Source organism: Mustela lutreola, chromosome 1 (assembly GCF_030435805.1).
Source record: "Mustela lutreola isolate mMusLut2 chromosome 1, mMusLut2.pri, whole genome shotgun sequence".
Classification (NCBI taxonomy): domain Eukaryota; kingdom Metazoa; phylum Chordata; class Mammalia; order Carnivora; family Mustelidae; genus Mustela; species Mustela lutreola.
In genome coordinates, this window is record NC_081290.1 from 190,282,104 (window position 1) to 190,309,337 (window position 27,234).

The window sequence follows — 27,234 nt, forward strand, 5'->3', positions numbered from 1 at the left end:
TTCTCATTACCACCTCTTCTACACGTGCTCCATAGGCAGGAGCTGTTACTATGGAAATATATTATTTTTAAAAACAGCAACAGCCCCAGGCTTGGGAAGTATCTCCAGAACAAACCCACACTAGCAAGGAGGTTAATAGGGTGTTCCTGAATCCCAGCTCCTAGTGGGAGGGAGGTGGTGGTGGTGGAGGGGGCTTAATATTCCATGTTCTATTCTCAGAGTCTACCAGGTTCAGGTTCTTTCCGGTCAGTATCTCCTGGACTACTGCCAGGCACTTCTATCTGGGAGGGATGCTCTGCACTTATTTATCCAGGGCCTTGTTTAAGCCAAGAAATGGGAAGGTGCTGAGCCTGACGGTGTTGAGAGAAGGGGGCGACGCTATCCACGGGGTTCAGGTCCTTCTTAACCCCCACAACGCGTCTAAACTAGAAATCTAAGCTGCGCAGAGGAAATCAGAGGCGATATCTCAAGTGAGTGAAGTTACTCCTGCTGTGAGCTCAGGGGAAGGGGAGTACCCCGATTTCAGTATGGGGCGGGGTGGTCAAAGATCCCGCCTATTTTCAACCCCGGAACCTCCTCCACTCTGTGTGGTCCTCCCGCCCTCCTCCAAGCCCTGGAGCCCCGGGCTCGCCAAGCCCCGCCCAGCGCGGGTGCGGCTCCTTTAAGGGCGGGGGGGGGGCGGGGCGCCGGCTGTGTTGTCAGTGTCAGCTTTGCGCACGCAGCCCTTCCGGAGCCGGTGCCGGTCCTCGATCCCCCACGTCTCTGCAGACGAGTCCCCGCCCGGGTCCGGGAGGGCCCGCGCCGTGGGAGGAGTCGGGCGCTGGCCGGAGACTAACCCAGGTCGGACTGCCGGACCAACCAAGGAGGGAACCGGCCCGCGCAAGGAGGGACCTCGACGTCGCGACCCCCCAGGACTCCTCTCATCGATCTGTGTGTGGCACCCGCTAGTTCCGGACACCCAGCCCCGCAGAGACCCCGAGCCCGCGCGCGCCCAGCCCCGGGGGAGCCCGCCCCCGCCCCGCGGCCCGCCCGGGCCATGCTCCCCCGGGGCAGCGGCTGAGCCCGAGCCGGGGCCCGGATCGGAGCCCGCGCGGAGCATGGATCCGGGCTGGTGGCAGCAGGACGTGGGCTGGGCGGCTCTACTGATCCTTTTCGCCGCCTCGCTGCTCACGGTGTTTGGCTGGCTGCTACAGTATGCCCGGGGCTTGTGGCTGGCGCGGGCCCGTGGGGGCCGGGGCCCGGGACCCGCCTTAGCTGCGGAGCCGGCGGGCTCCCTGCGGGAGCTGGGCGTATGGCGCTCGCTGCTGCGGCTGCGGCCGACTCGGGCCGGCGCCCCGGAGGAGCCGGGAGTCCGGGGCCTCCTGGCTTCGCTCTTCGCCTTCAAGTCTTTCCGAGAGAACTGGCAACGGGCTTGGGTGCGAGCGCTGAACGAGCAGGCCTGCAGGGACGGGGTGAGTTGGAAAGGAGCACCTGAGTGTTCCCCTCACTCAGCCTTTCCTTCCAAGGGAGGGAGGGAGGTCTGCTTGTGCCTGGAGGGCCAGATGGGGGTGGGGATCAGCTGGAGAACCCTATGGCTTCTCTTCCCCTCTGGGATTAGAGAAAAGGGTGCAGGTGAGGCTGGAGGTTGTGGAAATCTAACCATGTCCCATATTCTGTATTCTGTGGTGGAGGTACTCTCTGGCTCCAAACCCCAGCACAAGTTGCTGTTCTCATAGCAACGCTAATACCTGGGCCTGAAGGCACTTCCGTGTAGCCTGGGTGCTGGCTGTGTTGGAGGAACAGGGATAGCAGGGAAACAAGTGCACCTGCGGAAGGAATTTGCCTGGTCCTCATGCCACCACACCCAGTTAACATTTCATGCCCCTAATCCCTGGTTTGACCAGGCAGATAGATCCCCAAGGAGCCTGAATTAGCAACCCCACCAAGCCTTTAGTAATTTTACTGATACAGACTAGCACATCCTCATTTTTGCTGACCTGCAGTATATATATTGAGGAAAAGGTGTTAAGGTGGAGAGCAGATCTGTGCCCTTCTCAGTGGATGAGCCTGGAGCTGCCCCTTGAGGGTCAGTCACAAACCAGCCCAACCTACTTCCTCCCATTGCACCATGGGCATCTGGTCTCCCAGGAAGTAGGGCAGGAAGCGTGGTCATAAGACTGAGGTAGGGTGGGAGGTAGAGGCCTCCCTGTCATGGGGCCTTCTCCCATCCTGGCGCAGTGATCTCTCTTCGCCCTCACTGTCTATCAGCCTTCTGCCCAGAGGGTTCTTTAGCTCCAGCTCCCACTAGGGCTTTGCTAGCTCCCCAGATGCCTGGAAGCAAACGTGGCCACGCAAGAAGTTGCCCAGTCTCCTCTGTCCAGCTAGCCAGCAGAAAGCCAGACGGCTTCTGTTAGTCCACATCTTGAACTCATCCCTCCACCCAGTTTTTCCTGTACCTTGTCCCTAGGTCAGGAGTGGCTCCTCGGGACAGCTGACTCAGCTGGACATTGGCCTCCCTTGCAGGGGGTGGGGAGATTGGGGTTCCAAGCATCCATCTCCCCATCTCCCTGGGCCTGGCCTTCAAACAAGCCAGCAACAGGAACAGAGAAGTTGGTATTCTCTGATTTGCCAGGCTCATGAGTCCCGTGAATTTGTTTCCTCCCATCCCAAGAGCCAGGGAAGGGCAGCCAGCTCAATTTGTGCCCCCTCCTCAATTCTTCTTCCCATCTTCTCTCTGGATGGTGCTTCAGTAGGCTGTTTCCATTGCTGTGTAAGAATTAGGAAGCTCTTTCAAGACCTAAGCTAAGCAGCTTTCTGCTGCCTAATACCACCCTGCTGTTTGCCTTGAGGAATTAGCTCGGTCCCGGACCCTTGAGCCATCTGAGCTTGCTTTTCTTCCCAGTCCCTCTGGGAAAGTTCCCCAAGGCCATGCTGAGCTAGTCTTCAACCCCAACAATATGGATAGGGTCATACCCTTGAATGTCCGCATCCTACTTATCTGGAAGAAGCCTTAGCCTCGTTTCTTCAACTCTTATCTTGACTCAAGTGGCCTTGCTTCCTTTACCCTTAGTTCAGCCGTGTCCCTCTCTCCCCAGTTATATGTATGTACCAACCAAAACCTTTATTACGATTTTTTTCTATGCACACCTTTCTTTGGGGGTAGGTTGGGGGATGAAGAAGAAGGTGAGGGGAGAAGAGGGAGGCTCCTGATAATTCCAGGAGAAATCTAGGGTCTTCTGCTCAAGGTGATTTGATCTTTGAGGTGGTCTAGCTCCACGGCTCTCCCTAGTAACTGCAGGCCCCAGAGGGGTGTGGTTCTAGGGGAACACTTCCTGTCCTAAAGCCCTGAGCCAAGGAGGGGCCAGCAGCCAGCCTGCAGCCTCCGCAGTGCCAGGGCCCAGCCAATAACTGAGCAGGCCAGCCCTGTGGGGGGCAGCTCCAGAGACCTGAGCCTCTGTCCACATTACTCCCTCAGAGTTCCATCCAAATTGCCTTTGAGGAGGTGCCCCAGGTCCCACCCAGAGCCAGCATTAGTCATGTGACCTGCGTAGACCAATCGGACCGCACCATGGTAAGGGTTTGTGGGGCACTGCCTTCCACAGGGCCTGAGGGGGGGCTGATCCCAAGAGTTCTTTTTAGTCTGAGGGCTCTTCACTTGGAGTCTCTAAATGCCTTTGGCATCCAAGGACTGGGTTCGGGAGGTCTGAGAGCCGCATTCAAATTACATGCGTAATGGGGCATATGTGTATGTATCTGCATTTTTCTGGACAGGGAGTCTTTGGGTTTTATTTAATTCTTTTATGGGCTTGTGACCCCAAAGAAGTGAAGTCCCAAGGAAAAGCAGGTGGGGTGGGCTCTTTATAGGGCAGAGCGAAGCAGGGTTGAGCCCCCGTCCTCTCATCACACCTGACCCTCGTTGTCTCCGTGCCTTGCTGGTCTCAGGTGCTGCATTGCCAGCTCTCTGCTGAGGAGGTGATGTTCCCAGTCTCTGTGACCCAGCAGTCCCCCGCTGCCGTCTCCATGGAGACCTACCACGTCACTCTGACACTGCCACCAACACAGGTGGAGGGGGATGTGGGAAACCGAGTTGGGCAGGGGGTGGTTCAAGGCCTCAGCCTTGCATTTGGGTTCCTCTCTGGGACAGAATCAGGGAAGGGAGGGTCCTAGGGAGTAGGGAGTCAGTTGGAGGCATGAGGCAAGTCAACCCACCCCTTTGTCCATCCCCCGCAGTTGGAAGTCAGCCTGGAGGAAATCCCTGACGAGGGGCTGCTCGTGTCCTGGGCCTTTACTGATCGCCCAGACCTCAGCCTGACGGTGCTGCCCAAGCTGCAGGCCAGGGAGGTAAGGGGGCAGGCTGGGGTGGAAGAGGCAGAGCAGGGAGGCTATGCAGAGCTGGGGGCCCCATCTCTTTGTTCTCTTCACCATGCAGAGAGGCGAGGAGCAGGTGGAGCTCTCCACGATTGAAGAATTGATTGAGGACGCCATCGTCAGCACCCAGCCAGCCATGATGGTCAACCTCAGGGCTTGCTCTGTGCCTGGAGGCCCGGTAAGTAAGTCCTCAAAGCAAATCATTTGTAAGCGGAATGTCCCCAGTGTGCTCTGTTGGGATTCCTGTTCTTTTTACCTCCTTCTGCTCTTAGGTGCCCAGTGAGAAGCCACCCATGGTGCCCCAGGCACAGCCTGCCATCTCCAGACCTACACGGTTATTCCTACGGCAGCTTCGAGCATCTCACCTGGGAAGTGAGTTGGAAGGTAAGAGCCAGAAGCAGCTGGGGGACTGCCAAGGCTATGGGTGCAGGTGTTCCCTGCCCTTCTGCCAAGGGTGTGGCTTCATTATTCCTCAGTGGCTTCCTGTCTTTGATCTGAGCATCATCTAATTTCTGGTTCCTCCCAGGCACTGGGGAACTGTGCTGTGTAGCTGAGCTCGACAACCCAGTGCAACAGAAGTGGACCAAGCCCGTGAGCGCTGGTCCCGAGGTGGAGTGGACTGAGGACCTGGCCCTGTAAGGAGTGACTCCTCCACCCCCACCCCTGCTCTCATGGGCAGACTGAGGATCAAACCCTTCCAGCATAGCTCTGGCATGAATCAGCTCTGCTGTCAGTATACTCTTTTGTGAACCCCAATTGTATGCCAGGCCCTGGCCTAGGTCCTGGGGATACGAACATGACCAAGTTGATTGCCGGCTCCAGGCAGAGACAGATGTACATAAAGAAGATGGGATAAGAGCTCCAGTCAAGATTTGCCCTGGGCATGCTTAAGTGGGGGAGATTAATTCCCACAGGGGGCTAATAAAGATCAGAGTAGGCTTCCTGGAGGAGGTGGCATTTAAACCACACCTTACAGCAAGAATAGGATTTCAGGGGCACCTGGGTGGCTCAATGGGTTAAAGCCTCTGCCTTCGGCTCAGGTCATGATCCCAAGGTCCTAGGATTGAGCCCCGCATCCGGCTCTTTTCCTCCTCTCTCTCTCAGCCTACCTGCGATCTCTCTCTGTCAAATAAATAAATAAAATCTTTAAAAAAAAAAAAAAGAATAGGATTTCAACAGAATGTGACAGAAAAGTGTTTTTGGCAGAGGAAACAGCCTGAGCAAAGGGAAGGGGGTGGTTTGACATAGAGAGAGAGAGAGACAGGGAGGGCAAGACCAGGGAGGATCCATGCCCAGTGTACTGCGCAGAACCCTGTCCTATTCCCTTGGTAAGAGAGGGTGTTTGTTTTTCCATTTTTTAAAAAATTTCATTGATTTAAGTGATCTCTCCACCCAATGTGGGGCTCCATCTCATGACCCTGACATCAGGAGTCACGTGCTCTTCCACAACTCAGCTGGCCAGGTGCCCCTGGAAGAGAGAATATTTTTGGAGAGCAGGAGTTAATCCAATTAGAGCCCTTGTTCCTGCTTGTTTATGTACATCCCTCTTTGCCTCTGGCTTGTGATCAGTTCGAGGGTGGGTTTGGTTTGCTAATTGTCACCCTCCCTGCCTCACTTCCCCTTGGCCACAGGGATCTGGGCCCCCAGAGCCGGGAGCTGAGCCTCAAAGTGCTGAAGAGCAGCAGCTGCGGAGACTGTGAGTAAGGGGCAGGGAGGAGCCCCTCTGCTGGGTGCTGAGTGGGGCCTGGTCATGGGCCCAGCTCACAATGCTGTCCCTTTCCCCAGCTGAAATCTTGGGCCAGATCACACTGTCTGTGGGCCCCCCTTCCAGACCTCTGTCCCGAAGACAGGTCTGCCCACTCACCCCTGGGCCGGGAAAAGCCCTGGGACCTGCGGCCACCATGGCAGTAGAGGTAAGAAGCTGAGCCCAGGGGGGTTGACCGGAGGACACCGGGGACTGGGGAAGGGCAGTCTTTGAGTTCCGCCTCTTTGCTCTTCCCCTTCTGGGCAGCTTCAGTATGAGGAGGGCTCCCCCCGGAACCTGGGCACTCCAACTCCCTCCACTCCACGCCCCAGCATCACACCCACCAAGAAGATCGAGCTAGACCGGACCATCATGCCTGATGGCACCATTGTGACCACAGTCACCACCGTCCAGTCCCGGCCCCGTGTAGAAGGGAAACTAGGTAAAGAGAAGGGAGCCCAGTTCGAGCCAGGATCCCCTGGCTGCAGACCCGTGTGGGGCAGGGAAGGGCAAGGGAAGCCCTAATTCCAGCTCCTCCTGTTTTCCAGCCACAACTTCCATCCACAATCTTTGTCTCTCAGACCTCCCCTTACATCCTTCCTTTTCCCCACTGTTCCTCTCCCGCCAACCATCCTGGGATCCTGGGTCTGCCGGGCCCTCCTGCAGGACCCTTGCCCTTCTGTCTCCCCCGTTCCCTGCTGTCTTTTCACAGGTCTCCTGCCAGCCCTTTCCCCAGACCCAGGCACCTAATTGTCCCTCCCTCTACCCTCAACCTTCTAGCACCTTTGGGATCTGCCAACTAACCCAGTGACCTCTGTGATACTTGTCTCACTCCTGGGGGCCCTCCATGACATTCTTCCCATCTCTGGGGGCCCCAAGGGGCTCCCTCTGCCCCCAGGCATCTTCATGGTATCTCCCCACGCCCTGGGTGGGCCCCACGACCCTTCCCCACACTCCCATTGGTTCCCGTGGTGTCTTTTTGCCCCCCTGGCATCTTATTAATCACCTGCGTGATTAACTAACTGTCCCTTAGGCACCCCTGCCCTCTGAGTCAGCCAAAGCCTGCATCTCAATACAGTAGGGGGTGGGGGCCACTTTAAGGCACCTCCCAGCTCACTGACCCTCCCCCACCCACCAGACTCCCCCTCCCGCTCCCCGTCCAAGGTGGAGGTGACTGAGAAGACGACAACTGTGCTGAGTGAGAGCAGTGGCCCCAGCAGTACCTCCCACAGCAGCAGCCGTGAGTGGGGGGATCGGGAGGTGTGAGTGTCGGAGGGCACGGGGGCCCCAGAGTCAAGAAGCCATTTTGTGTGGGACCCAGGAGCCAGGGAGCAGTCAGGTTATCCAGCCTCTGTACCCCCCCAGCAGGGGAGAGCCACCTTTCCAACGGCTTGGACCCTGTCGCAGAGACAGCGATTCGTCAGCTCACTGAGCCCAGCGGGCGGGCAGCCAAAAAGACACCCACCAAGCGTAGCACTCTTATCATCTCTGGCGTTTCCAAGGTAACATGGCTCTGAGGAGAGGAGCTGGGATAGGGAGAAAGCCCTGATGGGTCACTCCTGCCCATTAAAACATGTCGCTCCTGCCAGGTGCCCATTGCTCAGGACGAGTTGGCACTATCTCTGGGCTATGCGGCATCTCTGGACGCCTCCATGCAGGAGGACGCAGGAACCAGTGGGGGTCCCTCCTCCCCGCCCTCAGACCCACCAGCCACGTCCCCAGGACCCCTCGATGCCCTCTCCAGCCCCACCAGCGTCCAGGAAGCAGATGAGACAACACGTTCGGACATTTCTGAGAGGCCATCTGTGGATGACGTTGAGTCGGAAACAGGGTCTACCGGTGCGCTGGAGACCCGCAGCCTCAAGGATCACAAAGGTGGGGAGACAATGGCAGCACCCCCTCCCTTTCTTTTATGCCCAGTATCAGGACCTGGGTCCTACTGGACACTTAGGGGAATGGGATTCTCAACCCAGTTTTGCCTTCTCCTTCCTCCGCTAAGGGATCCCCGGAGTTCCCAGCCTGTTTCAGCCAAGCCAGAGTAGAGAAGGAAAACTTACTGTCTAGGCTCCTGGCCTGGGTCTGACAGGCCACCAGTGACAGCAAGGGATGCCAGAGTCGTTCTCTTTACCTACACTTTTCTTCTTGGGTCTAAGCACATATGTTCTCTCCTATAGTTTTCTTTTCTTTTCTTTTCTTTTTAAAGATTTTATTTATTTATTTGACAGAGAGAGATCACACGTAGGCAGAGAGGCAGGCAGAGAGAGGAAGGGAAATAGGCCTCCCGCTGAGCAGAGAGCCTGATGTGGGACTCGATCCCAAGACCCTGAGATCATGACCTGAGCCGAAGGCAGCGGCTTAACCCACTGAGCCACCCAGGCGCCCCTCCTATGGTTTTCTTTTTTTCCTCCCTGCCGCCTTCCATTCTGTACTCTCTTCCTTATGAGTATAAGGAATCCTACCCCGGGATCAACTCTAGAAATGTCCTTCTAGCAGCCACATGGCTGGCCCAGGGATTGGCGTGGTGCTTTTCTCACTTCTAAGGATGAGGGACTTGCCCCCCACATTTTTATCCCTCTGCCAATGAGTCTGTCAACCACAAATGTATTTAACTGTGACTTAAGCCTTCATCACTTCTTGGGATAATGAGATCCCTAAGTCCAAAGCCCGCTGTGTAAGCACTTTTCTCATTATGTTGGTTCTGAATTTACCTCCCTGAGGTTTTCCAGCTGCCCCGCTTCCTGCTTACATCCTGGAATTTGGTTGACGAGTCAGTGCCTACCTTGTCCTTCTATGACTTTATGGGCTTTTAGGAGTACCCTCTGCTCAGCCTTTGTCTTCCCATAGTAGAAGCCCAGTTGTCAGTCTGGTGCTCAGCGGCAGTAGCCAGCAGTGCACACATGAATCCCATAAGCACCTCCATTTTTCTCCTTAGGAAAGATAGAAGGCATATTTTGTCTCTACTTTCTTTTGTAAGGAAGCCTGGCTTTTAGACAGAGGAACTGCTTCTGTATCTTCAACCCCTGCGCGCTTGGTCCTTTCTCTGCTTCCCATCTCACCCCATGCGAGCTGTGCCCCCTCTTTCTGCCTCAGCCTCCCCTCTTCCCCCACAGTGAGTTTCCTGCGCAGTGGCACGAAGCTTATCTTCCGCCGGAGGCCTCGCCAGAAGGAAGCTGGTCTGAGCCAATCACACGACGACCTCTCCAATACCACGGCCACACCCAGTGTCCGAAAGAAGGCCGGCAGCTTTTCTCGCCGCCTTATCAAGCGCTTTTCCTTCAAATCCAAACCCAAGGCCAATGGCAATCCCAGCCCCCAGCTCTGAGGGCCCTTCTCACATCCTGAGCTAGGAGAGGGCAGGAGTCCTCTCAGCCCACCCCCCACATCCTCTTCCATTCCCCTTCCTGGATTCCCAACAGCCTGGGCCAGGGAAGCCCTCTGGGTTCCAGGAAGCCCTGTGCACCCTGGGCTGTGGGGCCAGTTGGAAGGGTACTTGCAACGGGAAGCATGAGACAGGCGGGCACCCGTTGCTGAGGACGCCGAAGAGGGAGTGGGTGGCTGGGAGTGAGAGGAGGGCTCCGTCCCTGCACATGTGGGCATTCCTCAGAACTGGTTGCCTGCTGTTGACATTGGCCCCTCAGAGGAGCCCCGGGGTGCTCAGCTCCTCAGCTGGTCCTTCCTCCCCTATTTATTCTCTTTTCTATTTATATGTGTGGTCCAGGACCCTCAGCGAACAGATCAGAGAGGGCATTTCTCCCAGGTGACCCTTCTTTTCCTGTCCCAGGAGGGTAGGCAGTTAATTCCCTTTGGGACAGGACTCCCATCTCTCCCTCAGGTCCCCACTCTGACCAGCACCAGTGTCTGCCTCTGGGGACATTGGCAGCTCACAGAAAGCCCGGCCGGTGCCCCGGAAGGGGGGCAGGTACTCCCCACCTCCCTGCCTCCCCTTCTGCTCCTCATCCTTCCCTCCCCTTTATTACTGTTTTTGTACTTGATGCCTTCTCCGTGAGCAGTGGCTCTGTTGGAAGGAGGGAGCCAGGAGCTGGGTGGAAGCCTTCCCCAGAGAAATGGCTTCAGGGGCTTCATTAAAGACTGTGATGATAATGGCACAAGAGCAGGGCTACACCTCTGTGTGTTGGGAGATGATGATGTCCATTGCTGTGTGATGGCTTGGAATTTAATTTATTAAATTAAAGTCAAATTGGAGTTTATAAAGTGGTTATCCTTTGAAAGGTCAGTGAGCAGCAAAGCTGTGGCATTGGTAGGGTGGGAAGATCAGGGACGGGGGGCCCAGATAGTGTGGTGGGGTAGATGACACACATGTTGGGTCTGTTAAGAAGTTCATGCAGGGAAGAAGGGATACGTGGAGAGACGATGGGAGAACGAGTCTTTGAGGGGTGAAGTCATAGCAAAAAACATCAATCAGAGAAAAAAGTAAAAAAACTCATACAGGCATCTTCATTCCCCTTTCTTGAATAGGCTGCTCCTTCCAGGATATGATAGGATCCTAAGCATGGATTCTGGATCTAGATGGCCTAGATTTGAGTCTCAGCTCTTCTAATTACCTGTGTGACCTCGGGCAAGTTATGTTACCACAGAGTGCCTCAGTTTTTTCATCTGTAAAATGGGAACTGTGATAGTAGCTATGACTTGGTTGTGGCTGAGAAGTAAATGCATGAAGTGCTTACTATTCTGCTGGCATATGGTCAATGCTGAATAAGTGCTAACTGTTGCCTCACACGAGACAGATTGGGAGGGGGAAGTCTTATAAAGGTTTCATCATACTGAAAAGTCTTTCATTCCTAAATATGGCCAAGCTTCAGGGAGTTCTGGCTGCTAGCAAATTCTTCACTCCTGGTTCCTGTTCTTTGGGACCTTACCCAGGATTTGAACCAGGGAAGCTGCTGCAGGATGTCAGACAGAGCCCCGGACGGGGGAAAGAAAGCCTGAATGTACCACAGACAACACCAAGTGACCTTGGACAGACCAAGGTCTTTCTGGACCTTCTGGACCTCCACTTCCTCATCCCTAAAATGAAGAGTGACCTAGATAATCATTCAGGTCACCTCCAGCCTCACCATTCTAACTGACTTATATCACAGGGTGTTTAGGGCACATGCCTTTGGGTAGGCAGCATGGAACTGTCAATTTTTCCCATGTCCCATCCATACTAATCACCGAATATAGGATTTTATTTACTTACTTATTTATTTATTTATTTGATATAGAGAGAGCGCACCAGCAGAGTGAGGGGCAGAGGAGAAGCAGACTCCCAGTTGAGCAGGGAGCCTTAGAGGGGGCTCAGTCATAGAACTTGCTCTGAGTCCAGTGCAGACACTTAACCACCTCGCCTCCCGAATGTAGTATTTTTTTAAAAGATTTTATTTATTTATTTGACAGAGAGAAAGATCACAAGTAGGCAGAGAGGCAGGCAGAGAGAGAGGGGAAAGCAGGCTCCCCGCTGAACAGAGAGCCCGATGCAGGGCTAGATCCCAGGACCCTGAGATCATGACCCGAGCTGAAGGCTGAGGATTAACCCACTGAGCCACCCAGGTGCCCCCTGAATATAGGATATTTAGTAAGAGTGGCAGAGTATGGATGTTTGAGTAATTTAGATATAGTAAAATGCTCAACTCTAGGTCAAGAAAACTCAGAGATTTATCAATCTGTTTCCCTTGATCTAAGAAGTAGCTTATTTACCGAGAATAAAGAACAAATCTCAGGATATGCCTGAGTTTTCAAACCAAAATTGTAGCTTGTTTTCAAGAGAAGCAGATTGAGATGGAAGTAAATAATGCTAGACAGCAAGATGTGGTCTAAAATTCTGGAGTCATGTGTGGATCCCAGAGCTATCCTGAAATTTTTGCTCTGTAAAAATTGTTTTGAATCTACATAGCTCTGTGAATGAATTTTTCTTCATGAAATTGCTAAATTAAAGCTAAAAACCATCTTCAGTGGTGTAAATCTGAATTAAAAGAAGGTTGGCATTTTGTGTATTACTATAACTGTGCTTTTGAAGGAATGAAGTTGATAAGCTATATTTTTATTACTTCAGAATTATATTTTTTAAAAAACCCGATTTTAAAATAGGGACAACGCCATAATCCACTGTTAGTAACAAACTTCATGCACAAATTTCTGATTTTACTCTGACTTTGTCATTTTTAACAGTGTCTTTCATTTATATTGAACATTTAATGTGTTTTCTGATTATATGAATCATACAGGCTTATTTTTAGGTTAGAAAAATACAGAAAAATGTAACAAAATAAATCTCAAGCCCAATGAACTTTACTAAGGTACATTATTTAACAAATATGTCTCAAACCCTGGTAGGCTAAGTGATGGAGTCACGTGGGTGAAGAGCACATACAACCCCTGCCCTCCCCTACTGGAAGACTTGGGAAAAGAAGCATCTTCACTGAGACCAGAAGAATGAGTAGGAGTCAATCAGATACATGTCAGAGGGGGAGAAGGGGGAAGATGGCATCAGGCAGAGGAAACAGCAAGTACAAGGCAGGAAAGGTAAAAGGCGGCTAGGTGTGGTCGAGAAACCGCAAGAAACTGGGCTGGAGAGCAGAAAGAGAGGACCAGGACAAAAGACACGGTTGCAGTATGCAGGACTCAGATATCGAAGGGTCTAGAAAGCCTCAGTTTGGTTTGGGGTTTTTGCCTCTGGGCCACAGAAGGCCTTGAAGTGTTGAAAGCAGGGTCGTGGTTTAACAGAATTTCTTCGTGGGGAAGGTCTTGTAAGGAGGGGAGAGTGCACGCGATGGAACCAGGTAGTGTAGACATGGGCCTGGGCGTCGTTAATAGACGAGCGAGGGGACGGCGAAGGGTTGGGGGGGCGTGAATTTGAGAGCTCCCGTGTTTAAGAAGTTAAAATTCACAGGACTTGGGCGGAGGATGGTAGGTAACGGATGAGGGAGGAATCAGGGAGGACTGCTGCTGGGTTTCTGGTTTGAAGGAGTGGATAGATAACGCGGCTGTTCACTGAGTCTCGGAAGAGGAGAGGTGGTGGAGGGAAAAGATGGCACTGGAATACCGATATTTAAGAAATCAGAGTAAGAGGGTGAGGGTAGAGGTAGAACTTCAGTTTGGGTCGACAGGGGCTGACAGCTCGGTGCACGCAGCCCTGCGCGCAGCTGCCACCGCCTCCCGCTCCTCTTCCCCGCGCTCGCCTGCAGCTAACGCCGTAAGCCAAGAGAGGAAAGAGAGCCCGCACTCGGCGATCAGCTCGAGCCCCGCGCAGGCCCAGTGGATGCCAGCGCGGAGTCTGCGCAGTTGGGCGAATTCGGGACCTTGGGATCCCAGTCCGCGCCGCGTCTGGAACCCAGCAGCGCCAGCAAAGCTACTTTCCCCGCAGCCCGCGGGTCCTCACTCCCACCCCTTCCCTATTTTGGTCGCGCACGGTTTCCGTCAGTCGCAGCGGCCATTGGCTGTTAGAGGGATTTAAGAGCGGCGATTGGCTCTCGCTGGCCGTCGCTCAAGCGCCCTTCCGGAGATGGTTCGAGGTGGGAAGAGCTGGAGAGAGCCGGCGGCGGAGGGACGGTAAGCTGGGCTGCGGGTTTCCCGGAGCAGCGTTGGGGTGCTCTCTGAGCAGGCTCCCGGGGCCAGGCTCTTCTTTAGTCACCTCCGCGAGGCTTCTTCTGGCAGCTCGGCCACGTCGGTCTGCCCGGCTCCTGCAGTGCCCCGGAGCCCTAACCCCGACTCGTATCTCCCAGCTCCCTCGTCTGGGGCTTCACTGCTTCTGAGACATGGTTACCGCCATGCCTTAGTGGGAGAAGGACTCCGGGAAGCCTGCGAGGCTGCGAGGGAGAGGTTTTACCAGCCGGGACGGTCTCCTTTTCTCCGAATTCGACCGGTGTTTCAGGGGCCCGGGCCCTGCTGCTTAGGGCAAGTCTTCCCTGTTTCGCTTCTGCACTGGGATTTCTTTCTGTCCTGGCTTCCCCCATCGCCGCTTTGTTTTGGCGCTTGTCTTCATACGTCAGAGTCATCTCTTCGGCCAGATTGTGAGTCCTTAGGATGTTCAGGACGTAGGTCTCTCCTTTTCTTGAATATCGTTCAGGGTTATCTGTCGGTGCCTTGCGTTAAAATATATACCCGTAAGTATTTCCTGATTTCTTCTTACTGTGATTCCAGATGAAGAGTGTTAGGGTTTTCTCCGGTGGTCCTTTTGTTGACCTTTTTGTAGAATTGTGCTTAGATCCTCTCCCCCTCAGAAGCAAGGATACAAACAGCTAACACTTGTTGAGTTCTGGCGGGATGTTTAATATGCATTATTTAGTTTAGTCCATAAGTCAGTTCAGTGGGACAGGCTTAATGATTCCCCTGCTTTATGGGAAACTGAGGTTTAAGTAACTTGCAGAAGGTGACACAGCTAGTAAATGTTGTTGGTTTCTAACCAGGTTTGTTCAGTCTATCACTAGATGTGATATTAGTATTAGTTGTGATATTAGTTAGTTCAGTCTATCACTACTTGTGATTTTACATTAAAAACAAAAACAGGTTCAAGGAAGTTAGGTTATTTATCAAAAAGTAAAGTAATAAGTTATAGGTTTACTTAAACATTAAAAGAGCTTGTATGGGCGCCTGGGTGGCTCAGTGGGTTAACCCGCTGCCTTCGGCTCAGGTCTTGATCTCAGGGTCCTGGGATCGAGTCCCGAATCGGGCTCTCTGCTCCGCAGGGAGCCTGCTTCCTCCTCTCTCTCTCTGCCTTCCTCTCTGCCTACTTGTAATCTCTCTGTCAAATAAATAAATAAAATCTTTAAAAAAAAAAAAAACTTAAAAAAAAAAAGAGCTTGTATGAGGGCGCCTGGGTGGTGCAGTGGGTTAAAGCCTCTGCCTTCTGCTCTGGTCATGATCCCAAGGTCTTGGGATCTAGCTCCACATCGGGCTCTCTGCTCTAAAGGGAGCCTGCTTCCTCCTCTCTCTCTCTCTCTCTCTCTCTGCCTGCCTCTCTGCGCTCTGTCAAATAAATAAAATCTTTAAAAAAAAAAAAAAGAGCTTGTATGAGGGTGTGCTGCTGGTCCTGAAATTAGAACTGAATGGGGCACAGGCCAGGCTTTCTAGGAGCTCACAGTTTATTGGGAGAAGCTGGCAGAATAACTACTTAATAAAACATGTTTGGGGTATTGTGTATACGGATACAATTGTGGTCTATGGGGAGGAAGGAGTCAGACAAGGAGAGTTAAGATGGCGGGTGTCGGAGGAAAACGGAGCCAAACTCCCTGGCTTTGAATTCTGTCTCTATCACTAGCTTTGTGGCCTTGGGTAAATTACTTAACCTATCAGGGCCCATTACCTCATTTGTGGAGTGGAAGAACAATACCTCGGTAGGTGGGTTGTTGTATTAATGAGTTTTTGTTTTTAATTTTAATTTTTTTTAAAAGATTTTATTTATTTATTTGACAGACAAGTAGGCAGAGAGGCAGGCAGAGACAGAGAGAGGAGGAAGCAGGCTCTGCGCAGGACCCTGGGATCATGACCTGAGCTGAAGGGAGAGGCTTTAACCCACTGAGCCACCCAGGCGCCCCTATTAATGAGTTTTTATACATGCAGGACACTTAGAACAGTGCTTTGCCTACTGTAGATACTTAATGTTACATTTTTTGAGACAGAGTAAAATAATTGAGACAGGAAACTTGAACCTAGGCTTTCTGACAGTTGGTCCAGTGCCCTCTCCAGTATACAGGGTGCCTCACTGGATTCCTTGCCTACAGAAGGAGGAATGGTGTCCAGATAGTTACTGTCCCACAGCTCCCCAGGATAGAGACCAGCAGGGCACAAGGAGAGAAAGTGAAGAACACTGGAGGACAGCGAAAGGGATTCAGGGAACTTTGCCTAATTTTCAAGTCATTCTAGATATCTAGATGCCTAGATAGCCCACCTGCTGGGCCTTACCCAGTCCGACAACAGGTATATGTTTACAGCGTCTGTGCTCAGCACCGTGCTGGACACAGTATAGGGACACAGATGGGCGTGGTGTGGTTCCTGCTCCAAAGCAGCTAATATTGTCCCAATTGTGTGAATGAGAATAGAACACATCAAATGACCATGGGCAGCATACAAATCGGGTTGAGATTTTCTGGCATTAGCTATGGCAGCCATAGAACCAAAAGGCAGGAGTAATCCGAAGGCAAGTAATTTAGGAAGGCTTCCTGGAATATGGTCAGATCCTGACATTGTCTGAAGAGTACAGAACTCTGGGCTAATGCTGGGAAAGGGAAGGGAAGGGGTGAGGTCCCTGCCCTGAGAAGCCCCTTGTCTTGGGGAGACAGATGTTCCATTTCGTTGTAACAGCGCTGTAATGAAGTGCTGCAGGGACAGCAGCTGGATTTTCCAGCTGTACCAGGATAAATTGGAAAGGACTCACCAAGGAAGGGACAGTGGGCTTGAGGGTAGGTGGAAGTTTCTCAGGCACAGAGTTTCAGTAGTATGTAATGTGTTTAGGGACAAATATGGTTGGATCAAAGAGAGAGAGGAATGAACGGACAGGAGAGGAAGCTAGAGCGGCCGCATGGTTTCGGCGAGGAAGAATATGATCTTTGGGTTAGAGTCAGAATGCTCTTACATCAAATGAAATGAAGTTTAAGGGGCATCTGGATAGCTCAGTGGATTGAGCCTCTGCCTTCGGCTCAAGTCATAATCTCCAGAGTCCTGGGATGGAGCCCTGCATCCCCCTCTCTCTCTGCCTGCCTCTCTGCCTGCTTGTGATCTCTCTCTCTCTGTCAAATAAATAAATTTTTCATTAAAAAAAAAAAATGAAGGGGCTGACTCATGGTAGGCCCTCACTCATGCTCAGTCATGGTAGTGTCCTTTCTCAGTTTCTGGAGAAGTTGAGGCAGTTGGAGAAGAGCCTTGCGTGCAGTTCTAAGTGGACTTGATCCTGCAGGTAGGAGATAGAGGAGGTTTGGGATGTTATGTCTGACTTAGGAAGTCTTTCCCTACTTTTCCTCCTGTTATTAAGAAAATCATAAGGAAGAGAACATACGTTTATAGTACTGGACTGTATTTATCGAAACTGTTAGTTTTATGTGGCCTCTTTATAAGGTGAGTCGTCTGTCATCAGTATTGTCTTATATGAAACAAAACACTGGAGATGTTGCACATATTACTAACAGTAGAAAAGATAACGTATTGTATGTACGTGTATGTGTAAGCTTTGATAAATTTTAACTTTTTAAAATTTTTAAAGTAATCTGCGCCCAGTGTGGGGCTTGAACTCATAACTCCAAGATCAAGAGTTACATGCTCCACTGACTGAGCCAGCCAGGTGAACAATAAATTTTAACTTTTTATAATAGATTTGGGTATATTTTATGGTATTAAATAATAAATAGTAAATAATTAAACAGACTTGTATTCTAGAATAGATTAGTATTTATGTATTTGTGATATATCTTATTCGTATTCTTTTTTTTTTTTTTTTAAGTTTTTGTTTATTTACTTGGCAGAGACACAGCAAGAGAGGGAACACAAGCAGGGGGAGTGGGAGAGGGAGAAGCAGGGTTCCTGCCGAGCAGGGACCCTGATGTGGGGCTTGATCCTGGGACTCTGGGGTCATGACCTGAGCCAAAGACAGACACTTAATGACTGAGTCACCCAGGCACCCCCCCCAATTAGTTTTCTTTTCTTTTCTTTTTTCCCTAATTTTCTAAAATAGACTAGTATTTATGTATTTATGACATACCTAACTTTTTCTTAATTCTTTACTTATGCCTAGACTACACAGTTCATCTGGGAATTTTTTCAAATTGTTGCATACCTCCAGAAAAGTTTACCAGTGTTTTCAAAAAGTGTTGGAGAACTCTGCGTGTAAGTGGATCTGTCCAGTTCACGTGTCTGTTGTTCAGAGTCACCGGGACGTTTTAGTTCTGAGGATGTTAGGGGGGTGGTCAGTATCTGCTGGGTAGGTTAGGCAAAGGCAGATTGAATGGTGGTTTAAAATTCTGGCAGGGGCTTAGGATGGATGCAGTAAGAGATAAAGAGCTTTGGGGCTCATCTGCAAGCTGTGTGGGTTAGAAAGGATATGGACTTTGGACTCAGCCTGACCTGACTCTACCGCCCCACTAGTGTGTGACCTTGAGCAAACCAGTTAACCTCTCTGAACCTGAAGTTCTTACCTGTAAGTGAAGTTAAAAATAGTACTTCCCTCATTGGGTGGTGTTGGTAATTCAGTGACATCATGTAATGTGCTTAGCATGGTACTTGACCTATATAGTAAGTGTGAAATTAAAAACAAAGAGTTTTGTTATCCCCATTTCAAAGCTGAGGGTGTTCAGGATTCGAAGGGTGAAGTTATTGGCCACCGTCACACAGCTAATAGGTGGTGGACACAGGAGTGTGGGTTTGAAGTCTGTTCCTTGTCCAAAGCCATCGCTTTGAACTTGTGCACAGTGTTCTGCATTCTGTTGGAATAATTAATTCCTTCTTGGCCCATCGCTCTGAAGCTTCATGAGAAATCGGCTGTTGAAGTTCTTAGCTCAGTGCCTGGCACCCGCTCCGTGATGTTAGCGTGTGTTTTCCCTTCACAGGCACGCCAGGCAGCTTCCAGGGGCTCGAGGAACCGAGCCGCACTAGCTGTTCCTCGAGGGTCATGGCAGAAACGCCTGCCGGTTCTTGGCAGGCTGTGCACCCGTTCGCCCCCAGCAGCACTTGGTGGAATCCTTGTAGCTGTGGATCTCTTCCTCTTCTAGGGTGAAGGCCATGCCACCCCCGGCGAAAGTTCTCCGAAAGGAGAACCTGGGGCTCCAGTGCGAGTGGGGGTCCTGCTCCTTTGTGTGCTCAGCCATGGAGGAGTTCTGCGAGCATGTCACTCAGCACCTGCAGCAGCACCTGCACGGCTCCGGGGAGGAGGAGGAGGAGGAGGAGGACCCACTTGGTAAGGGAGCAGGACAGGAAGGGGAAAGAGCTCAAGGAAGGTGGGAAATCTGACTTTTCCTAATGGTGCTGTTTTTGCTTATAAAAACATGGTAGACACTGTATAGGAAATGGAACGAATCTGCCAGCCTGCCATCAAAAGGCAGTATATATGTATATATTTTTTGTATGTGCATAAATATATACATTTTATTTTATTTATTTTTTTAAAGATTTTATTTATTTATTTGACAGGGAGAGAGAGAGATCACAAGTAGGCAGAGAGGCAGGGAAGCAGGCTCCCTGCTGAGCAGAGAGCACCATGTGGGGCTTGATCCCAGGACCCTGAGATCATGACCCGAGCCGAAGGCAGAGGCTTTAACCCACTGAGCCACCCAAGTGCCCCATAAATATGTACATTTTAAAAAAGATTTTATTTATTTATCTGACAGAGATCACAAGTAGGCAGAGCAGCAGGCAGAGGAGAGAGGGTGAAGCAGGCTCCCTGCTGAGCAGAGAGCCCGATGTGGGGCTCGATCCCAGGATCCTGAGATCATGACCTGAGCCAAAGGCAGAGGCTTTAACCCCCTGAGCCACCCAGGTGCCCCATATATGTACACTAGATAAAGAGGATTTTATTTTTTAAAAAGGATCATACTGTACATACTGTCAACAGCCTGCTTGTCTGATTCTCTGGTAGTGCTTCTCGGTTTTTTCTTTACTGCAGCAGCCAGTTAGGAATACATTTTACATCCCAACCCCATACACAAAACTTAAAAAATACTTGAAATAATCCTTACCTCTATTAAATGCTCTCTGAAGTGTTCTGTCTTGTTCTTTTTCATTTAAAAAGAAATGCAGAGGGGTGCTTGGCTGGCTCAGTCGGTGGAGCACTCAACTCTTGATCTCAGAGTCATGAGTTCAAGCCCCATGTGGAGCCTGGAGCCTCCTTAAAAAAATTGGTTTGCAGGGGCACCTGGATGGCTCAGTTGATTGAGCGGCTGCCTTCGGCTCAGATCATGATCCTGGAGTCCTGGGATCGAGTCCCACATCGGGCTCCCTGTGCGGCAGGAAGTCTGCTTCTCCCTCTGATCTCTCCCTTCTCGTGCTCTCATTCTCTCTCTTTCTCTCTCAAATAAGTTAAAAAAAAAAAATTGGTTTGCAGTCCTCTAAATTGATTTCTGCTGTCACTAATAGGTCACAACACAGTTTAAAGAACTCTGTTCTGCAGAAAGTACAGAGGCAGCTCTCTTTCCCCTGCCTCAAATTCTGTTTTAAGTCTAGTGACTATGAACTACAAGCAATAGTTTTAGATGTCAAATAATATATGTATGAAAGAGAAATTATTTTTTGAAGATTTTATTTGTTTTTTTTTTTAACAGAGAGAGATCACAGGCAGGCAGAGGGGGAGGAAGAAGCAGGCTCCCCACCAAGCAGAGAGCCCGATGCGGGGCTCGATCTCAGGACCCTGAGACCATGATCTGAGCTGACAGCAAAGGCTGAACCCACTGAGCCACCCAGGCGCCCCTGTATGAAAGAGAAATTAGGGTGTGTGTGTGTGTGTGTGTGTGTGTTTTAAAGTAGGCTCTATGCCCAGCATGGGGCTTGAACTCACAACTGTGAGATCAAGACTTGACCCAACATTAGGAGTTGGATGCTCAAGCAGCTGAGCCACTCAGGTGCCCCTTATACAGATATTTTTAAAATATTTTATTTATTTATTTGTGAGAGAGAGAGAGAGAGCATGCACACACTAGCAAGGGAGAGGAGCAGAGGGAGAAGCAGACTCCCGCCGAATAAGGACCTCACCCCCAGCTGCCATGCAGGACTCAATCTAGGACCCTGGGATCATGACCTGAGCCAAAGGCAGATGCTCAAGCAACTGAGCCACCTAGGCACCCACCCCCTTATATTTTTTTAAGTACCTACTTTCTAAAACAAGTAAACCCTTGTAAAGATTTGAAAATGTGCTTGGAGGGGTGCCTGGGTGGTTCAGTGGGTTAAAGCCTCTGCCTTCGGCTCAGGGTCCTGGGATCGAGCCCCATGTCAGGCTCTCTGCTCAGTGGGGAGCCTGCCTTCCCCCTGTCCCCTCCCTGCCGCTTGCCTCTCTGCCTATTTGTGATCTCTGTCAAATAAATAAATAAAATCTTTAGAAAAAATCAGAAAATGTGCTTGGAGAGAGCTGCTTAAGAACCATGCAGTGGACTGCAACAGTCGATGGCTTTTCCAGAGAGGACAGGCCTCGGGGAGAATATAGGGAAAGGAACGACTGGTCTGAAGGAAGGAGTGGGAGGTGTCCCGAGCTGGGAGGCCGAGGCAGAAATCCGGAGCCACTAGTGCCTGCCAGCCACCCCTGCCATCTGGGAGTTTTGGGCAACGGGCCTTGAACACACCCTTCCCTCTGCCTCAACAGCCACACTTCTCCCTCTAGTTTACAGATACTCACCCTTCACATCTCAACACAGGGACACTTCCAAGTCATCCCTGTCCATATCAGATGACCTCTGCTTGATGATGTTATAGTACCCCAGACCACCACCCCCTCATAGAGCTTGGGACTGGCTGGGGTTTTATATGCATATGTGTGTTACTTGATTAATGTTTTTTCTCCATGACTGAAAGCTGTTGTGAGGGCGAGGACTGGGACCCTCTTTACTCTTTGTATCCCCAGTGCCTGGGGCACGATTGGTGGTAGTTAAATGCTGGTATTTGCGAAATGAACTGCTGGTAATTGGGTCAGAATCCAGCCTCCTCTCTCGCTGCTAAGTGCTATAGGTAGGAGAACTGAGCTTTGCAAAATATCAGACTCTTCCTTCTAAACATCTTTCTGCAGAGGAGGAATTCTCCTGCTTGTGGCAGGAGTGTGGCTTTTGTTCTATGGACAGTTCAGCTGACCTCATCCGCCACGTTTACTTCCACTGCTACCACACCAAGCTGAAGCAGTGGGGGCTGCAGGCCCTGCAGAGCCAGGCCAACCTCAGCCCCTGCATCCTGGACTTCCAGAGCCGCAACATCATCCCCGACATCCCTGACCACTTCCTGTGTCTGTGGGAGCACTGTGAGGTCAGCGGGCAGTGCTGGGAATGGGGCAGAAGGAAGTTGGGGGTCTTAGCCCACGATGCCTTGACCCTGTCAGGGATGCCCCATGTATGCCAGGTTCCCGCTAGCATCTCATTTCCGGGCAGCTCCCTTGCTCAAATAGGGAGGGGCATGCCCCTGCCGACCTAATTTGGGAGACAGCCAAGGAGCCCCCCTTGGACACGAAGGGGTCAAAGTCCCTCTACCCATCCTCACCCCAAGTTGCTCCTGGCACAGAGTTCCTTCGACAATCCTGAGTGGTTCTATCGGCACGTGGAAGCGCACAGCCTATGCTGTGAGTACCAGGCGATCGGCAAGGACAACCATGTGGTGCTGTGTGGCTGGAAAGGTAGGGCCTTTAAAGAACGCCTGGGGTTGCTGAAGGCCTCGGGTAGCTAGGCATGGGCCCAGTCCCATGGGGTAAGGGTCGCTGCTGTCTGGAGATTCAGCACCAGAGCCTGCTCTGGGGGTCCATGACTGAAGCCTGACTGGGCTTTCTTTCCCAGGCTGTACCTGCACCTTCAAGGACTGCCGGAAGCTTCGAGAGCACCTCCGCAGCCATACCCAGGAAAAGGTGGTGGCCTGCCCCACCTGTGGGGGCATGTTTGCCAACAACACTAAGTTCTTAGATCACATCCGTCGCCAGACCTCTTTGGATCGTAAGCAGTCCGAGAAGAAGGGGAGTGGGTGCAGGCTGTCCTGCTTGGGGTGGGGATTAAGGGTATATTCCTGGGAGAGGGGGCTACTGAAGGCATCTGCAGCTTGGCTACATCTGTCTTAGGGCTCAGTCACCTGCCACAGCCTTGGCTGCCTGAGAATCATTAGATGTTTTATTCAGTGCTTACCGTGTGCTTTCTTTCCCCAGTGAATTCTCAGCCCCATGAGGTGCGCTTCTTACCCCCTCTTTTTTTTTTTGAAGATTTTATGTATGTATGTATGTGTGTATTTGTGAGAGAGAGGGCCTGAGAGCACAAGCAGGGGGAGCAATAGGCCAAGGGAGAAGCAGGCTCCCTGCTCAACAGGGAGCCTGGTATGGGACTCGATCCTGGGACTCCATCCCAGGACTCTGGGATCATGACCTGAGGCGAAGGCAAACACTTAACCAGCTGAGCCAGTCAGGCACCCCTCACCCTCTTTTTGCAGATGAAGAAACTGAATCTCACATTAAATCACTTATGTGAGGTTGCACAGCTAGTTAGGGGGCAAGCAGGGATTCAAATTCAAGTTCTCGACTCCAAGGCCCTATGCTCCTTCAGTGGTACTGTGTCTATCCCTAGTTCTTAAGCTCCCCCTTTTCTTGGGTGGTTCCCCTCTCCCGGGTTTCCTGTCTTCCATGCACCTCCCCACAATCCCCCGCAGCCCACCCTGTCTTCTGCCTGTTCTGCCCCAGAGCAGCGCTTCCAGTGCTCTCACTGTTCCAAGAGATTTGCCACAGAGCGGCTCTTGCGGGACCATATGCGTAACCACGGTGAGTAGCCAGAGCCCCCAAGCGCCTGGCCCTCCCTCCAGGTTCCCACTAGGCTTCAGGTCATGGCCCCCCTCTCTGCTCCTCTCAGTGAATCACTATAAGTGCCCTCTATGTGATATGACCTGTCCGCTGCCATCCTCCCTCCGAAACCACATGCGCTTTCGCCACAGCGAGGACCGGCCCTTCAAGTGTGACTGTTGTGACTACAGGTAAGGGGAACCAGGTAAGGGGCTAGAAGTCCGAGAACTCACAGTCCAGCGTCCCCTGTGCCCTCCAGCCCCGCCTGACCTCTCCCCACAGCTGCAAGAATCTGATTGACCTGCGGAAGCACCTGGATACCCACAGCAAAGAGCCAGCCTACAGGTGTGATTTTGAGAACTGCAGCTTCAGTGCGCGATCCCTCTGCTCTATCAAGTCCCATTACCGAAAAGTGCATGAAGTGAGTGGGGCTCTCGGTGGGAGAGGACAGGCAGAGGTGTGGGGAACCTGGGGTGGAGAGTTGGCCTCACTGTCCTCCCCTCCCTCTCAGGGAGACTCAGAGCCAAGGTACAAGTGTCATGTGTGTGACAAATGCTTCACAAGGGGCAACAACCTCACTGTACATCTTCGTGAGAAGCACCAGTTCAAGTGGCCCTCAGGGCACCCCCGTTTTCGGTATGTCAATCCTGCCCTCTAGATTCACAGGCCTCCCCCACCAACCCCCTGCACCTCCCCATACCTTTTCCACAAGTTAAAAACCTCAAATTTGGAACGCCTGGGTGGCTCAGCCGTTTAAGCATCTGCCTTCAGCCCAGGTCATGATCCCAGCCAGGGTCCTGGGGTCAGCCTGCGTTGGGCTGTCTGCCCAGTGTGGGAGGCTGCTTCTCCCTCTGCCCCTCACCGTTTGGCCCCTTTCTGCTTGTGCGCGCTTTCTCAAATAAATAAAATCTTTAAAATTTATTTGAATTTGATGATAATCCACCATCTCCATTCAGGTTCAAGGAACCCTGAGAATAAAGTGGTGGAGCAAAGATGATTATTTTGATTTTTAAATGTGGTTCCAGAGCCCTGCAGCCAGAATCAAAACTGGAGCCTAAGGTTCCTGCCCCTTAGCTCCATGACCGTCTCCTAATTCCTGCGACACCCCCCACCCTCCAACACAGATCATGTCTTTATCCCACCTTCTCTTCCTCTCTCCCTGCCTCTCAAGTTTCTACATATGATTTTCCATTGTAAGTAATGCTCTTTCCCTCTCGTCTTGTTTTCTACATATTCCCCTAAAGATCTTTTTGGTCTCCAACTCTGGTCGCTTAAAATCCCAGGACCTGTCCCACCCTCTCATGTCTGTCCCTTACCTTGCCGCTCACCGGGACGTTCCACGTCCCCCTGCGCGCGCGGTCGCTGCCCTGTGTGCTCCTGCTTCACCAGGTACAAGGAGCATGAAGACGGCTACATGCGGCTGCAGCTGGTTCGCTACGAGAGTGTGGAGCTGACACAGCAGCTGCTTCGGCAGCCGCAAGAGGGATCAGGCCTGGGAGCGTCGCTGAATGAGACCAGCCTGCAGGGCATCATTCTCGAAGCAGTGCCGGGGGAGCCAGGACCCCAGGAGGAGGCTGAAGAGGAGGGGGAGGGCGGGAGCAGCCAGGGGACAGGCCTCCCAGCCTCTCAGGACACTCCCAGCCCCGTCATCCATGTGGTGAATCAGACCAATGCCCAAGGCGAGCAAGAGATTGTCTACTATGTGCTGTCGGAAGCCCCGGGAGAGCCCCCCCCAGCCCCTGAGTCCCCCTCAGGGGACGTCATGGAAAAGCTTCAGGGAATAGCTGAGGAGCCAGAAGGGTTGGTGTGAAGGCTACGGAGCCTGACTGTTTCCACCCCAGGCCCCAGGGTTTGTGCCGGTCTGCTGGCTGTGCCCCGAGCGGGCAGCCCCTGCCGATGGAGGCCTTTAAGAGTGGTGCCAAGAGCAGTGCGGTGTGCTCTGGACCCGGCCTGTGTCATGCAGCAGACTCTGAAGGCTTCCCTTTTCTGCCGGACCACATGTGTTGGGGGATCCTGAGGAGTCTGGATTCCTTGAGGAGGATGCCCTGGTCCTGTGTGTTCTTGTAGAGGGGCTAGTATCAGGCTTACCCGTAACCCCCAGTCATGCTGAGATGGTGACCAAAATTCTGTCACCTCGTACCCAGTCCCGTCTTTAAGGGTCCTTAGGTCCAGCGATGCCGTGTAACTGGTCCCTGCAAGGGCCTTTTCCTCAAAACCAGCCAAGGCAGCGTGAGCCAGGTAGGCCTTTCCCTCTGAAGGGCTCCTACAACCACAAGGACCTCCCCGGTTATCCTCAAGGATGGGAGTGGAGGTCCTGAGTGTGTGTGTAACAGTTTCTTCGGTAATAAACACTTGGGCTGTTCTCATTTCTCCTTCCTTATGTCTTTTGGCTGTTAACTGGATAGTGAGGAGATGCAGCTGCCCGGAAGAGGAGCTGAATCGTTCGGCTTGTTCTTCTAGTGACTGAGGTTCATTTAACTTTCTTCTTGTTCCCCTCCCCCCACCCCTTGGTGAAACTTCTCCATTTCTTCAAGCATCTACCGCCTTCCTGGAGGTCCCGTTTGTGGACACAAGTAGTGCTCTAGAATGCGCACGCGCGCCTCATCAGGAAAAGAGCACCTGGCTGCAGACATGCCCTCTGAGTTCTGGTTAGATACCCAGTATCTCTGGTGGAGGGGTTTCCACCTGTGGGACTGGGAGGGAAGCCTCTAGGTGGGCGGGGGGAGGTGGATCTGGGGGCCCTAGGGAATGGCAGGTACTCTAGTTTTAGGAACCAAGTTAGAAAAGGGGGAAGGGGGCGCCTGGGTGGCTCAGTGAGTTAAGCCACTGCCTTCGGCTCAGGTCATGACCTCAGGGTCCTGGGATCGAGTCCCGCATGGGGCTCTCTGCTCAGCAGGGAGCCTGCTTCCCTCTCTCTGCCTGCCTCTCTACTGTGATCTCTGTGAAATAAATAAATAAAATCTTTGAAAAAAAATAATAAAAGGGGGAAAGGTTCTGTTTTTCACTAGATTCTCAAAGATGTTGAAACCGTCCAAAATAAGAGCCAATTTTTTGGCCTGTCTAGCCACTTATCAGCACTGTGTCCATGCTTCGGGTCGCTTCCACTCTGGAGAGGTCAAGGAAATACAGGGGTCCTAGCTGGACAGAAAGCTGTCCACCAAAGACCAAATTTAATTTTCTTCACAAAAACGGTGTGCCTATTGCAGGAAGAATTTAGGAAAGAAATATCTCTCTGTTCATTCCATCCACCATTTACTGAGTTTCTCCAATATAGTCCAGGCACTGTGGCAGGGGCTGAAGATACAAGGATGGACAAAACCTAGGATCTGCCCTGAAGACACCTGGTAGAGAGGCAGGGACAGTGAAGTGATGGCAGCCAGGTGGGGCTCACTGAGGAGGCTCCGAGCAGGAGGCAGCAGTATCCCTTGGGTGAGGGGTCAGGAAAGGTGTCGTAGAGAAAGTGATAGAGCTGCCAAGTACAGAGGTGTGGACAGGTTACTCCAGGTCAAGGAAACTAGGTCTGTAAAGCTGAAGGACTGCTTTATGGTCTGCAGCCCAGAAGGCAGGCCAGGCCACCCAGAACTATGTTAGATTTTCGGGTGGTGATTCTGCAAGCAATGGGGCATATACATTTGGAAGCATGAGAGGTTGCAAGCAGAGAAGAGCTGCTGCAAGATTTCAGACAAGAGAGAATGAGGGCTTTAGGTTATGTGTCCATGCA

General features: G+C 51.8%; 2 protein-coding genes across 8 annotated transcripts; both read left to right on the forward strand.

Moving 5' to 3' along the window:
* The first annotated feature begins 674 nt into the window (after window positions 1-674).
* On the forward strand, window positions 675-10,303 carry C2CD2L (C2CD2 like). 2 transcript variants are annotated; one of them, XM_059183072.1, is made up of 14 exons: window positions 675-1,451; window positions 3,455-3,550; window positions 3,922-4,041; window positions 4,210-4,320; window positions 4,409-4,525; window positions 4,620-4,731; window positions 4,874-4,982; window positions 5,979-6,043; window positions 6,133-6,260; window positions 6,359-6,533; window positions 7,230-7,331; window positions 7,457-7,593; window positions 7,681-7,966; window positions 9,202-10,303. In XM_059183072.1, exons 1-14 carry the CDS (start codon window positions 1,098-1,100, stop codon window positions 9,411-9,413), a joined length of 2,124 nt encoding a protein of 707 aa, XP_059039055.1. In that variant the 5' UTR covers window positions 675-1,097; the 3' UTR covers window positions 9,414-10,303. The 2 variants fall into 2 exon arrangements, with proteins under 2 accessions (XP_059039055.1, XP_059039064.1); XM_059183081.1 differs by having other exon boundaries at window positions 7,460-7,593.
* A 3,188-nt stretch (window positions 10,304-13,491) lies between these two features.
* On the forward strand, window positions 13,492-26,517 carry HINFP (histone H4 transcription factor). 6 transcript variants are annotated; one of them, XR_009355868.1, is made up of 11 exons: window positions 13,492-13,639; window positions 18,787-18,971; window positions 21,783-22,012; window positions 22,265-22,376; window positions 22,534-22,686; window positions 23,418-23,495; window positions 23,584-23,704; window positions 23,796-23,934; window positions 24,025-24,149; window positions 24,903-25,751; window positions 25,919-26,517. XR_009355868.1 is itself a non-coding variant. In XM_059183106.1 (11 exons), exons 3-11 carry the CDS (start codon window positions 18,797-18,799, stop codon window positions 25,321-25,323), a joined length of 1,554 nt encoding a protein of 517 aa, XP_059039089.1. In that variant the 5' UTR covers window positions 13,492-13,639; window positions 17,814-17,905; window positions 18,787-18,796; the 3' UTR covers window positions 25,324-25,875. The 6 variants fall into 6 exon arrangements, 5 of the variants coding, with proteins under 5 accessions (XP_059039089.1, XP_059039076.1, XP_059039108.1 ...); XM_059183106.1 differs by lacking the exon at window positions 25,919-26,517 and adding an exon at window positions 17,814-17,905 and having other exon boundaries at window positions 24,903-25,875; XM_059183125.1 differs by lacking the exons at window positions 13,492-13,639; window positions 25,919-26,517 and adding exons at window positions 13,652-14,100; window positions 17,814-17,905 and having other exon boundaries at window positions 24,903-25,875.
* Window positions 26,518-27,234: the final 717 nt, after the last annotated feature.